Below are 12,620 nucleotides of genomic sequence, written 5' to 3'. Positions count from 1 at the left end.
ATGAAAAACTAATTTTTCCAAGATCCAAGAGATCCAACAAAGACAACGCCGCAAAAGTTGCACTACCGCTTTTGTGTTTCGCCACCAATTTTTTGGTTGTGGCGCTTTTGAGATTGCCGCCGTGGCGCCAGTGGCGCCAGGCGCAGTATCCATGGTGATCCGGGGATATCCCAACTTTTGTGGTGCAGCTTTGGTGGTGTCGCAAAAGCGCCATGCATGTGTGACCGGCGCCTAAGGGGTTGGAGTCTGTGAGGGTGTAGGTATGTGTGTGTGGGGGGGGGGGCTGTGAGGTCAGGGGGGGGGGGGGCTGTGAGAGTGTTTAGGGTATGGTGGTATGTGTGTGTTGGTGATAACTACAGTTTCCTCCAACGAAAAACTCCTATTTTTGTCGTTATCCAATTTCTTGTCGTGTGTATCTTGTTCTCTCTATTGCTAGTGTGTGCGTACACGTATGTTAACGTTCAGATCTGTGTGGTGTCTTTGTCAGCGATGTGTGTGAATCTGGCAAACCATTCTGTTGATTCCCCTCATTCAGTTGTTGGCTATCAGATACCAGTGGGCAGTGTAGTCAGCAGTGTAGTCGATAGTGTCGGCTGTCAACCCTGTGCACTCACTGAACTGACTATGTGGTTTGTTATGTGTCCAGCAGAGAAGAAAATTGAGAAGATAGTGTTGTCATTAGACGTTGGTAAGGGATAAACTGTTCAGTGATTATAATTGACTTTCAACAGAGAACACATCTCAAACGATGTTGTTCTTGGCATTGTCGTCATCGCTGTCATCTTAGTCATCACCACTGCTTTTTTCATCCTGTGATCAAGATTGATTTTTCAAAGTATTAAAATGTGGTATTCACTTGGAACAGTTAGTCATAACTCGTAACATTTTGTTGTCCTTTTTTCACCATAATGTGGTAATTCCTGTTGTTCTTTCACTTGCTGAAATTAACTCAATGCTGTTGTGTTCTCGTCTCTTGTGTTTCGTCTCCATGAACAATTGTCATGAAGACTGAAGAAGTGTGACAGCAGCTGTGACGGGCAAGCCTAGTCTGCATAGCCACAACGGGTGACGTCTACCACTCGTGTGTGTGTGTGTGTGCGTGCGCGCACGTCTGTGTTTAGATGCATGGCATTTTCGGAAATTAGTAAACGGACTTCTCGTTGATAATTTGCTTCTTGGTTCTTGCAATATCTGATGGATGTGATCCATACATTCTATTCGCCATGCTCTTTACAACTACAAGTAAATTTCGTGAATAATTTTCATTGTCGTTGTCGTCTGGTAAACAAATTTATTACATCATAGCTGATCGTTGTCCTCCAGCAGCCTGCACTGTGAACTTAGCCAGTTTTATTACTTTTTGAAACTGTTTTCCCTCTAACTAAATGTCTTAGTGTGCAGCGCTGGCTGACTATCGTGTACAATTGACCGTGCCATTCTTTGTATTTGTTTTTGACTTTTTCTTGTTTCCGTACACCTGACAATATTGCTGTTGCCTCAGCTTTGGTGTTTTGTACATGGAAAGATTATTGCTGATGAAATTTAAACTCTCAGATATTCCAAATACTCTTTCTGCTCTCAGACTATGCTGAGTTCAAGTTTGAACTGAAGCTAGGCGGTTTACAGGAGAGTACGAGATCACCACTGCCTGCCGTTGTACATGGATATATGTGTGTGTGTATGTGTTTGTGTGTGTGTGTGTGCGCACACGCGCGTGAGTGTGTGTGTCTGTGTGCCTTGGAGGTTTGTTAGTTGCACGATGCTTAGAGACCTCAACCTCAATCTTGGGAACGGTATCTTCCTTGCTATTGCTGTGATATCCTGTGTGCAAAAGACCATACACAAGCAAACTCTAGTTTAAACTTCAGTATACAGTCTGTATCGGCTATAGAGTGACCGGATATAAGAATATATCGGCTACAGTGATATTGGTACGAAATATCAAAAGCAAAACGTATTTTATCCAGTAAAAATATCACTATAACCAATATAATCGGATGTAATGATAATATTATGATGGCAACAAAGAATCAAAACATGCATAACACACTATAATTATTATTATCGGCAAGAGTACATGAAAATACTTCATGTACTCTTGTTAAGGCGCGTTCAGACTACCGATGAAAAGTGACCGATTGGGAAAGTCGCCAAGGTGATTTGATCACGTGACGTTACTGGCACGTTACCGGTGGGAAAGTTTTACTGCCGCGGCTGCTGCGGCAGTAAGCTTTTACCGGCAGTAAAAAAGTGCTCAGGCTGCATGCGCGCTGGGAAAAAAAGGGAAAATCCCTTGTCAGTGCCGCGGTGAGAGCTCAAAACCTCGCGGTAACGTTAGTTTGTTATCGGTCTTACCGTGAACCCCGTCAAACCGTGAATGCCGATAAACCGTGAAGGACATTCACACTACCGATAACAAACGACTGGTTACTGTGAAGTTTTCAGCTGTCACCGCGGCACTGACAAGGGATTTTCCCTTTTTTTCCCAGCGCGCATGCAGCCTGAGCACTTTTTTACTGCCGGTAAAAGTGTCCTGCCGCAGCAGCCGCGGCAGTAAAACTTTCCCACCGGTAATGTGCCAGTAACGTCACGTGATCAAATCACCTTGGCCACTTTCCCAATCGGTCACTTTTTATCGGTAGTCTGAACGCGCCCTAATCGGCTATAGTGATAACTTTAAAATACATGTAGCAATCATATCAAAGGCCCTATTTTTTTACTTTCTATTTTTATAGTGATACATGTACATGTACAAAACAGAATTTTTCTATGGAAATGCGGGCACTGTCAACTAGCTATGCAGCATGCTCATTTTGTCAAAACGCCATGCTCTAAGTATTTCCTTGCCTTTCATATGTCGATCGAAAAAAAGAAAAAAAATCGATCGTATCGCATAATATAGTGATAAAATCACGGAAATCAAAAGGGTACGCTATAGCCGATACAGACTGTACCTGGTCGTATTTTAGGTTAACACAGGGATTTATTGTACTGACTGGTCTTGTGTTAAACCTTGTATGACAGTATGACTAGTCTTATCAGGACACGTTACGACTAAACACTGTTCATAGCCACTAGTCTTATCAGGATACGTTACGACTAAACACTGTTCATAACCACTAGTCTTATCAGGACACGTTACGACTAAACACTGTTCATAACCACTACACCAGGCAGTGTACTGTGTACTGTTAAAGCTGATTTTTTCCGTGATGTGTTTTACTTGCGGTAACTTCGGTGCCGACAATTTTTAGCGAAAATAAAACGCACCGAAATTTTCGGTACAACCGGTACTGTATACATGTCGTACTAGTACACTTACCTGGAAAACGGGTTTTACCGAAAATTTCACTCCACCGAACCGACAATTTTGGCGAATTCCGAAAATATTGCACACCGAAAATTTCTGCTTTTACAGTACATGTACCGGATACAGTAGTACATACAGTACTACATACAGTACTACATAAATTTCTCATGAATAGTTGTATTTGCCAATCAATAGTCTTGCCTTGTTTTCCGCTTAATTTTCGTAACTAGAGAGCTGGTGTGAGAAAGGTGCCAGGTCTACTGGAGTGTGAGGATCTGTGTATTATTTACACCTTGACTTATTGCTGTACGGCTGTTCACATAACTAATGACGTGTGTAGCATTGTGCTTAGAGGTACATGTATGTTGAAGTAGATGTACATGTATGATAGCATGATATAGACTATGCATGCATACATACACTGTAGTCTATATCAGGTGTACTGTACAGGAATAACATGATCAGACAACGACGGATAAACAGTCTCAGTATCATCACTCATACTAACCACCAAACAGAAAAATACCAAAATAGAAAGAAATGAGGGGGACCACTACCCTAAGAGCAAATGAGAAAATAAAGATGACAGCATAGTCCTGTCATGTGTAGAATGGGTAGGAAAGTTGAGGTGAAGGCACACAATACATTGACAGCATTCTCCAGCAGCAGTCATCCCAATGCATAATGCACTCACACACACACACACACATACACACCTGTCCTGTCCTGTCCTGTAGAGTCACTGCCGCAAAAGGGTCACGTGATCCCATCACTGGGAAACTTGAGAAGAGAGAGAGAGAGGACACGACGCTCGATGACGCTCCAGGTGCACGGGTAGTCGCATCCGCCTGCCGCATATGCACACGTGCTGGAAGGCTGAGCGCTCCGCTGCTGTTGGTCTATGAGCCACCCTTGAACAGCGATGCCTTCCCCGTCCCCGGACACCGCGAAAGCAGCGACCACACCTGTCACAATGCGCGGCACAACATCCCTCCGCCGGTGCCGACGCTCCGGTAGTTCCAGGTGGCACTGCGGCATCCACCGTTGAGGCACACACATGCCGGACCAAGCCACCGCGGCTTCTCAGCCACCGCCCACACCGCCCGCACTGACTGGCGCCCCGCTGCTCAGACACAGGCCGCGCACGCTCCTCCAGACACTTATGCCGAGCCATGTCTCCTTTCCGTGCAAAATCCCGTCCGCATACCGTACATACCACTCGGGGCGGAGGCTCAGGCACATTGTCAGGCTCTTGGTAGGTGCTGCGCCACTCCGCGCGAGACTCACATGCAACATCATACCATGATGCCTCCACGCCACGGGCACGTAGATCTCGGACTGCACAGTCCTTCCATCTGCGGCGTGGGCCATGTGCTGGGCGACGCTGCAAGAAGGAGCCAAACAGTACCTGTTTTGGGATGCGGTTGTCCGGCATCCGCGCCACATGCCCCAACCACTCCAACCGCCGATGTGCAATTTTGTCTTTAATCGTCTCGGAGTCTCCCCAGCGCACCAGTAGCTCTTCATTGGTGATGTGTTCGTCCCACATCCGGCTTCGAGAGACCCCGAGGATGGATCGGATGCACCTCATGCTGAAGGTTGAGAGCTTCTGCAGGTCATGCTGAAGGGGCGTCCAGCACTCAGAGCCATACAACAGCAGGGACAGAACGCAAGCATTGAATACGCACCGCTTGGTGTGCATCAGCAGATGTGGATTGGAGAATACAGACCTCCGAAGAGCACCGCAGGCCCTGGAGGCTTGGGCAATCCTTGCGGCGATGTCCCGAGACGAACGGCAACCGCTGTCCACTACAGAACCGAGGTATTTGAAATGCGGTACGCATTCCACCTCCGCTTGACCAAGTTGGAGGGGAGCGCGGTCAGTAAGCGTGATGCCGGGGCCAACAACTACAAACTGAGTCTTCGTTGCACTGATGGTCAAGCCGAATCCCGACGCCACCTCGTGAAGACAGCACAATGCTGCCCCCGCTCCAGACCGAGTCGTAGCGAATAAACAAGAGTCGTCAGCAAACTGGGAATCTGTTAGGCAATGGTGTTGGTCGTCACGGCGGGGTTTACGGTATAAATCGCTGCTGTATGCTGAGCGGAGCTCGAAGCCAACCCCGTCAACTCTCCTGACGCGGTGTTGCCACTGGGTCATCACGGCCCACATAAAGATATTAAAAAGGACCGGCGCCATAGAGCACCCCTGGCGAAGACCATTGCCAATGCTGAACGGGTCTGATAATATGTTGTTGAACTGCACCGATGCTGACATGGGGTCGTGGAACGACCGGATGATGTTGATAAGCTTTTCTGGTACTCCCGCACGGCCGAGGACCTGCCACAGACACCCCCTGGGCACTGAATCATAGGCCTTCTTCAGGTCGATAAACACAAAAAATCCCTTGGCCTGATGTTCGATTGACTTTTCCATGAGCTGTCGGACGGTGAAGATCATGTCAGAGCAGCCACGCCCTCGCCGGAACCCGCACTGGGACTCAGGGAGAAATTCCTCTGCGAATACCTGCAGCCTTCTCTGAAGGACACTCGCCAAGACCTTGCCGACCACATCCAGCAACGCAATGCCCCGCCAATTGTCGCACTGCGACAAATCTCCCTTCTTTGGAATGGGGATGAGGGTAGCATCCGCCCACTCCCGCGGAACGCAGCCATCTCGCCACACATCTCCAAACAGCTCCATGAGCTTGTTGTTGAGCTCCTCGCCACCGAACTTTAGCAACTCTGGCTGTATCCTCGATGAACCAGCAGCGGTGCCATTGCGAAGTCGAGAAATGGCCTTGGAGATCTCATGCATGGTTGGTGGTTCCTCAAGGCTCGACACTACAGGTCGCTGCTCAACGCAAGCCATGATATCGGGGTTGTACGAGCTCTCTGGGTTCAGGACAGATGTGAAATGCCTCTGAAACCGCTTGCATTGATCCTCAGTCGACTGGCACAGGTTTCCATTCTCGTCCTTAATGGCGGAAGTCTTGCACGGAGTTAATCCCTCACATGCAGCGTGGATAGCATGAACGCATTTCCAGACGACTGCCCCATTGAAGCGCGCCTCTGTTGCCTCCTGTGCCTTATTCAAAATCCAAGCCTCTTTGGCATTTACAACGGCTGCGCGCGCCTGCGATCGAGCAGCCCCGAAGCTGGCCCAATACGTGTCGCCCCTCTGCTGACCGTGGGCAAGCCACTCCGCGTAGCACTCATTGCGGGCGCGCAGAAGGGGCTGTATGGTTGCAGAGTTGCCATCATACCAGTCGGCCTGACGGCGTTCGCTCGGGCCCAATACATCAGCGGCTGTGGCAACCACGGTATTGCGCACATGGGTCCACTTCTCCCCAACGCTACCATCGCTGCTCCAGCAATCTCGCAATCCAGCAGATAAAGCGGCACGATACTTGTCCGCGGTGGTCACGCAGCGCGGGGGGCGACGTCCCACATCGTTGACGTCTTGTAACGTGGATGCGCAGGAATCCGATTGATCATGCTCGGCCACCGCCTTACTCCGCAGCTTGCCGACATTAAATCGGCGCCCCCGGCTCGCTCCACGTCGGGCAACCCCCACCGGGCGATGCGGGAACTCAAAGACTATACAAACCAGCTGGTGGTCACTGCCACACTCAGCACCACGAACAACGCGCACGTCCCTGCAAAATCGCCGATGATCCTGACGCATCAAGATATAGTCGATGCAGTGCCACTGCAGAGAGCCGGGGTGCTGCCACGTCCGCTTGAAGATATCCCGCTTGGGGAACCAGGTGTTGCAAACCCACAAATTATTTATTGCTGCAAACGACAGTAGCTCATCTCCAGAGGAATTCAACTGTCCAAAACCATGCATGCCGCGCACACCACTCCAGCCATCGTCAGCTGTTCCTGAACCCACACGGGCGTTGAAGTCTCCAAGCAGAATACAGCAGTCCCTGTCAGGAACGCCAGCTATTACCTCCTGCAACTGGTCGTAAAACTGATTTTTGCTGGCACGCGGAGCTGCATAAGTCGGAGCATACGCACTGACTACCGTCACCCATGCGACTTCTCCCCCACGCAGGGCGAATTTGAGACGTGCAGTGACAAGACGAGGGCCCACAGCCCGCCAGACCGAACCACCATTCTTCCACGCGTCTGTTGCAAATTTATTGAGTGCCAGGGCGACTCCTTCTCCTCGTCTGTTGTCCGGAGCTCCGTCGCCAGGCACGGGGCGACCCGAACACAAGATAGTAAAACCGTCAACGACATAAATGTCATCGCCGAACCAGTGTGTCTCCTGCAATCCAGCCGCCGCCACGTTCAACCTGCGCAGCTCGGCAGCAACACGACGACATTTCTTGTCCCCTGCCACTCGGCCAGAAACGCTCGCCGTAGCTACGCCGCCACTCCTTTCCACAAGGGAGCGAACATTCCACGACCCAAACGTCAAGCAGCGCCGTCCCTCTCTCCCACTCTTCTCCCTCTCCTTGACGTACTTCATAGCTTTTCGGAGCTGGATGGAGATATTCCACTCGGGGGCTCGTCACACCACCGCGAGTGGCGACTTCGGGCGCAGCAAGAGGTGGCGGTATCAAAAAAAACTCGCCTCGTCCTCCTGCTACGTGGCTCCCGTCGTCGGCAGCTCACTGTCTACGTACTGGCCCTGGAGACAACCCTCAAGGGGTCGCTCCAGGCCTCTCTTTCGCCCAAAAGTACTCGAAAAACAAGAAAAAGTCAGGAGCAGAAAAATTTCAAACTGCCTCCTTGGGCAGCTTACTGAACACACACATACACACACACACACACACACACACACACACACACACACACGCACGCATGCACACACGCGCACACCCACACACCCACACACACACACACACACACACGCACGCATGCACACACGCGCACACACATCGGCACACACACACATACACACACACATGCAGACACACACACACACACACACACACACACACACACAAACACACATACACGCTCACGGACATGCACACACACACACACACACACACACACACACACACCATGTACCACGCCCGTCGCAAGAGAAGCACGCACATCTACAAATGCGCTGGATGTGCACCCACAGATTTTCTCTTATAGCAACGATAGCGAACAAGATCTGAATAAAACAGATCAAGACTTGCGCCAGGTAACTGTCTAATCCACACAACTGGCGAAGCCATGTGAATCGACTACCGATGCACACCTGGTCTACACCAAACGGAGTACATCGGCATAAAACGGCCAAGTCAGTTACCTATGCACACCCTACACTTGCTGGGGTAACCAGTATAGACAGCACGCTGCTTTGATAGAAGCAGACACTAGATGCACTGGTACCTTGAAGTGAAATTGGAGTTACTTTACCAACCAGCCTCGGCTACTGAGTACTGGAAACCCAGAGCCAACAGACATACCAACAACCTCAGCCATGAAAGCTATAATTATAGTAAGGACACACTGGATTGTGGAGCTGAAACTAGTCCAACTTCCAAATGCTTTGGCACACACACACATACACACACACACACACACACACACACACACACACACACACACACACACCTGGCCTGGTGTACAGCTGCCAAATGCTTGGCCACGCCGCCCCTGAGACAGGGGAGAGTAGAAGAGAGAGTTCGAGAGAAGTCAGCACTGCCACTAGGAAGCCGCTCCGCCACGACGCCGTCCACGATTGCAATTGTGTCGCTGAAAGCCAGGAGCAGATTTAAAACAGCGATCACAGGTAGCGCAGTGCTGGTTGCAACACGGATGGCTGCACACACACACACATACACACACACACACACACACACACACACACACAAACACACACACACGCACATGCCCACACGCACACTTACACACTCACATGCAAACACACACACACACGCACGCACGCACGCACACACACACACACACACACACACACACACACACGCACGCACGCACTCACGCACACACACACAATGTACCATGTATACGCCCGTCGCAAGAGAAGCACGCAAATCTGTAAATGCACTGTATGCGCACCCACAGATTATCTCTTATAGCAACGATAGCGAACAAGATCTGAATGAGACAGATCAAGACTTCCGCCAGATAACTGTCTAATCCACACAACTGGCGCATCCATGTAAATCGACCACCAATGCATACCTGGTCTACACCACACGGAGTACATCGGCAGAAAACGGCCAAGACAGTTACCTATGCACACCCTACACTTGCTGGGGTAACCAGTATAGACAGCACGCTGCTTTGATAGAACCAGACACACACAAACACACACACAAACACACACAAACACACACACACACACACACACATACACACACACATACACACACATACACACACACACACACACACACACACATACACACACACACACCTTGACCTTGACTTTGATACACGTTGCCGTGATAGGTTACACGGTCCCCGTCAGGTGAGAGGGGTGGAAGAGGCTGAGGAGCACCACTCCTGATGGCGAACTAGATGGTGACGTAGTCGGAGCTTCCTTTGGCAAGGGCACTCAAACGGGAAGTCGGCCCTTTCCGACACTGTCCTTCGTTTCGTGCGGTCGCACTTGTGTCTGGCCAAGCCGCTGCTGGACTTGAAACTCCGGAGACAGGTGCTGCACTGCGGAGTGACTGGGTTGCTGGGGTGCTCGATGTTGGGAGCAGGTCCGTGATCGCACCGATGGGTAGCCAATCCACCGGGGCTGCGGAACCAACGTTGGCAGAGACGACATTGGCAAGCGCCAGCCTGATTACACACCGGTTTCTGCCGTTCTGCCTAGCATTTGTGACGCTTCTCATCTGATGGGCGAGAGAAGTACCGATCACATACTTGGCAATGGACATTGGGTGTGGGCGGCTCGGGGTCGAAACAGCGGTACATGCGGCGCCAGTCGGGGCGAGAATCTGCCAGATCGCACCATCCCTCCACAGCATTCAGGGCCTTCAGGTCTGCACTAATGCAGTCTTTCCAGCGTTTGCGTGGACCTCCAGGTGGACAGCAGGATGGGAGCAGACCGAACAACAGAATCTTCGGGATGCACTCTGGTGGCATGCGAGCAACATGACCCAGCCACTCAAGTCGTCGCTGGTGAATCCGGACAGCAAGTAGGCGCTTGTCGCCCCACATGTCCAGCAACTGATCATTGCTGATCCGCTCTTGCCAGGCGTCTAACCTTGTTATGCCAAGAACGGTACGCACACTCTGCATGTAGAACTTGGAGAGCCTCCGGATGTCGGCTCGGAGGGGTACCCAGCACTCAGCTCCGTACAGCAGGATGGTGACAACGCACGCATTGAAAGATGTTCTTCTTGGTGCGGACAGACAGATGGTGGTTGCTGGAAACTGGCTTCCGCAGGGAGCCAAACGCACGGCAGGCAGCCGCAATTCTGGAGGAAATGTCAATCAAACACCGGCCAGACGTATCGATGATCGACCCAAGGTAGCGAAACTCCGTTATGCACTCGATCTGGTTCAAACCAACACAAACAGGGGCGAGGTCCGCATCAGAAATGTCTCTGCCGATCACCATGAACTTGGTCTTGGAGAGACTGTCAGTCCAAACTCGGAGGCGACTTCATTGAATGTCACTGCAGCTAGCTCGAGCCCGGATCCAGATGTCGCAAACAGTGTGGAGTCATCCGCAAACTGACATTCAGTTACGGTGTCTGACACTGCTGTGCGACGAGGCTTCTGCATTGGCTGACCACTGATGTTGCAGCGGATATCGACACGGAAGCCATCCACGTCTTCCATCCGCTGCTTCCAGGTATGAAAGACAGCAGCCATGTACAGGTTGAAAAGAACCGGTGTCATGGAGCAGCCCTGGCGCAGGTCATTCCGTACCTCTAGCGGGTCCAACAGCTGACCATCAATGCGTAGACACGTCTCCATGCACACACACACACACACACACACACACACGCACACACACACACACACATACACACACGCACACACGTACAACTTTGGAAAGCCCATCGCCGAAGGCGATGATAGCTATTAGACGAGGCAACAGTTCTTGTGTTGGGATAAATCATTCGGAAGGCGAAAATCGCGGCCGCAGACACAGACGAACAATTTGGTTGGGTCTGGCTTGGTGGCTTCTGACCGCTAAGCTCGCGCCAATCCCTTCGGTCTAGAGCAAGATGGTACCATTGCGGCTCCGGGATGCCGGTCGCACGCAGGTCTGAAACTTCCACATCTCTCCAACGATGCTTGGGTCCATGGCGGAGCCCCGTGACGGTGCCCTCCACAAACAGGATCTGCTTTGGCAACCTGGTGTCGTCCATCCTTGTGAGGTGATCAAGCCCACGCAGGCGATTTGCACTTACGGACTCCTCCAGCAAGGCTGGCATGCCACTGCACTTCGCCAGGTCTTCACTTCACAGATGTTCCTACACACACACACACAAACACACACACGCACACACACACGCACACACACACGCACACACGCACCACACACACACACATACACACACATACATACACACACACAAACACACCCACACACATACACCATGTACCATACACACACACACATACACGCACACACATTAACTACAACACACAGCAACTTGCGGTATGGGGGAGTGCCGGCCAGCGGAGTGAGAGGCTACGGAAAGAAATACGTAGACACTGCCGGAGCAGAATGTTGGCGGAGCCAAGTATCTACGAGAGAGGATTCAGGGTCGGCCGGGTAGACACTGCCGAAGCAGAATGTTGGCGGAGCCAAGTATCTACAAGAGTCTGCGTCCGAGGGACGGCGACCGAGGGCCCTGAGTAGCCGGAAATGAGCGTGGCCAACACCCCGTTTATTCACTTTATCAAAGCAAATTAGTGATGAGAAATGGGAGGTGGGAGGGTGAAACACTACGAGCAAACAAGAATGATCGTCGCACAGAACGGATCGAAAATATATAGCAGAGCAAACTCTAGCAAGACATGCAACGATGCATGCCACCCACGTTGAGTTATAAGCAAGCGCCATCATAGCACCGCCAAACCCACCCACGTTGAGTTACAAGCAAGCGCCACGATAACGCCATGTGATAACGCCATGTGATAACGCCATGTGATAACGCCATGTGATAACGCCATGCGTCGGAGGCCAGCGACACGCATGAACAGAGACACGATCAATGTCACGTAGAGAGATGCATTCAATATCATGCAGAGTGCCAAGCTGCACAGAGACCCTAGCCAGCAGCAAAGCGTGAGCATGCAGTAACAGCACCATCAAACATAGCAGCATAGATTGAGCGGTAGCAGAAAGCTGCGTGCACCC

General features: G+C 51.0%; 2 protein-coding genes across 2 annotated transcripts; both read right to left on the bottom strand.

The window, feature by feature from the left end:
• Positions 1–3,804: 3,804 nt before the first annotated feature.
• On the bottom strand, positions 3,805–7,793 carry LOC135810665 (uncharacterized). The gene is made up of 2 exons (XM_065324156.1): positions 4,719–7,793; positions 3,805–3,813 (listed from the first exon to the last, which is right to left on the bottom strand). Exons 1-2 carry the CDS (start codon positions 7,791–7,793, stop codon positions 3,805–3,807), a joined length of 3,084 nt encoding a protein of 1,027 aa, XP_065180228.1.
• A 2,315-nt stretch (positions 7,794–10,108) lies between these two features.
• LOC135810664 (uncharacterized) lies at positions 10,109–10,540 on the bottom strand. The gene has a single exon (XM_065324155.1). It carries the CDS (start codon positions 10,538–10,540, stop codon positions 10,109–10,111), a length of 432 nt encoding a protein of 143 aa, XP_065180227.1.
• Positions 10,541–12,620: the final 2,080 nt, after the last annotated feature.

This window comes from Sycon ciliatum, chromosome 2 (assembly GCF_964019385.1).
Source record: "Sycon ciliatum chromosome 2, ocSycCili1.1, whole genome shotgun sequence".
Lineage (NCBI taxonomy): Eukaryota > Metazoa > Porifera > Calcarea > Leucosolenida > Sycettidae > Sycon > Sycon ciliatum.
The sequence above is the reverse complement of the archived record's forward strand: the minus strand, read 5'-3'. Positions and strand labels throughout refer to the sequence as shown.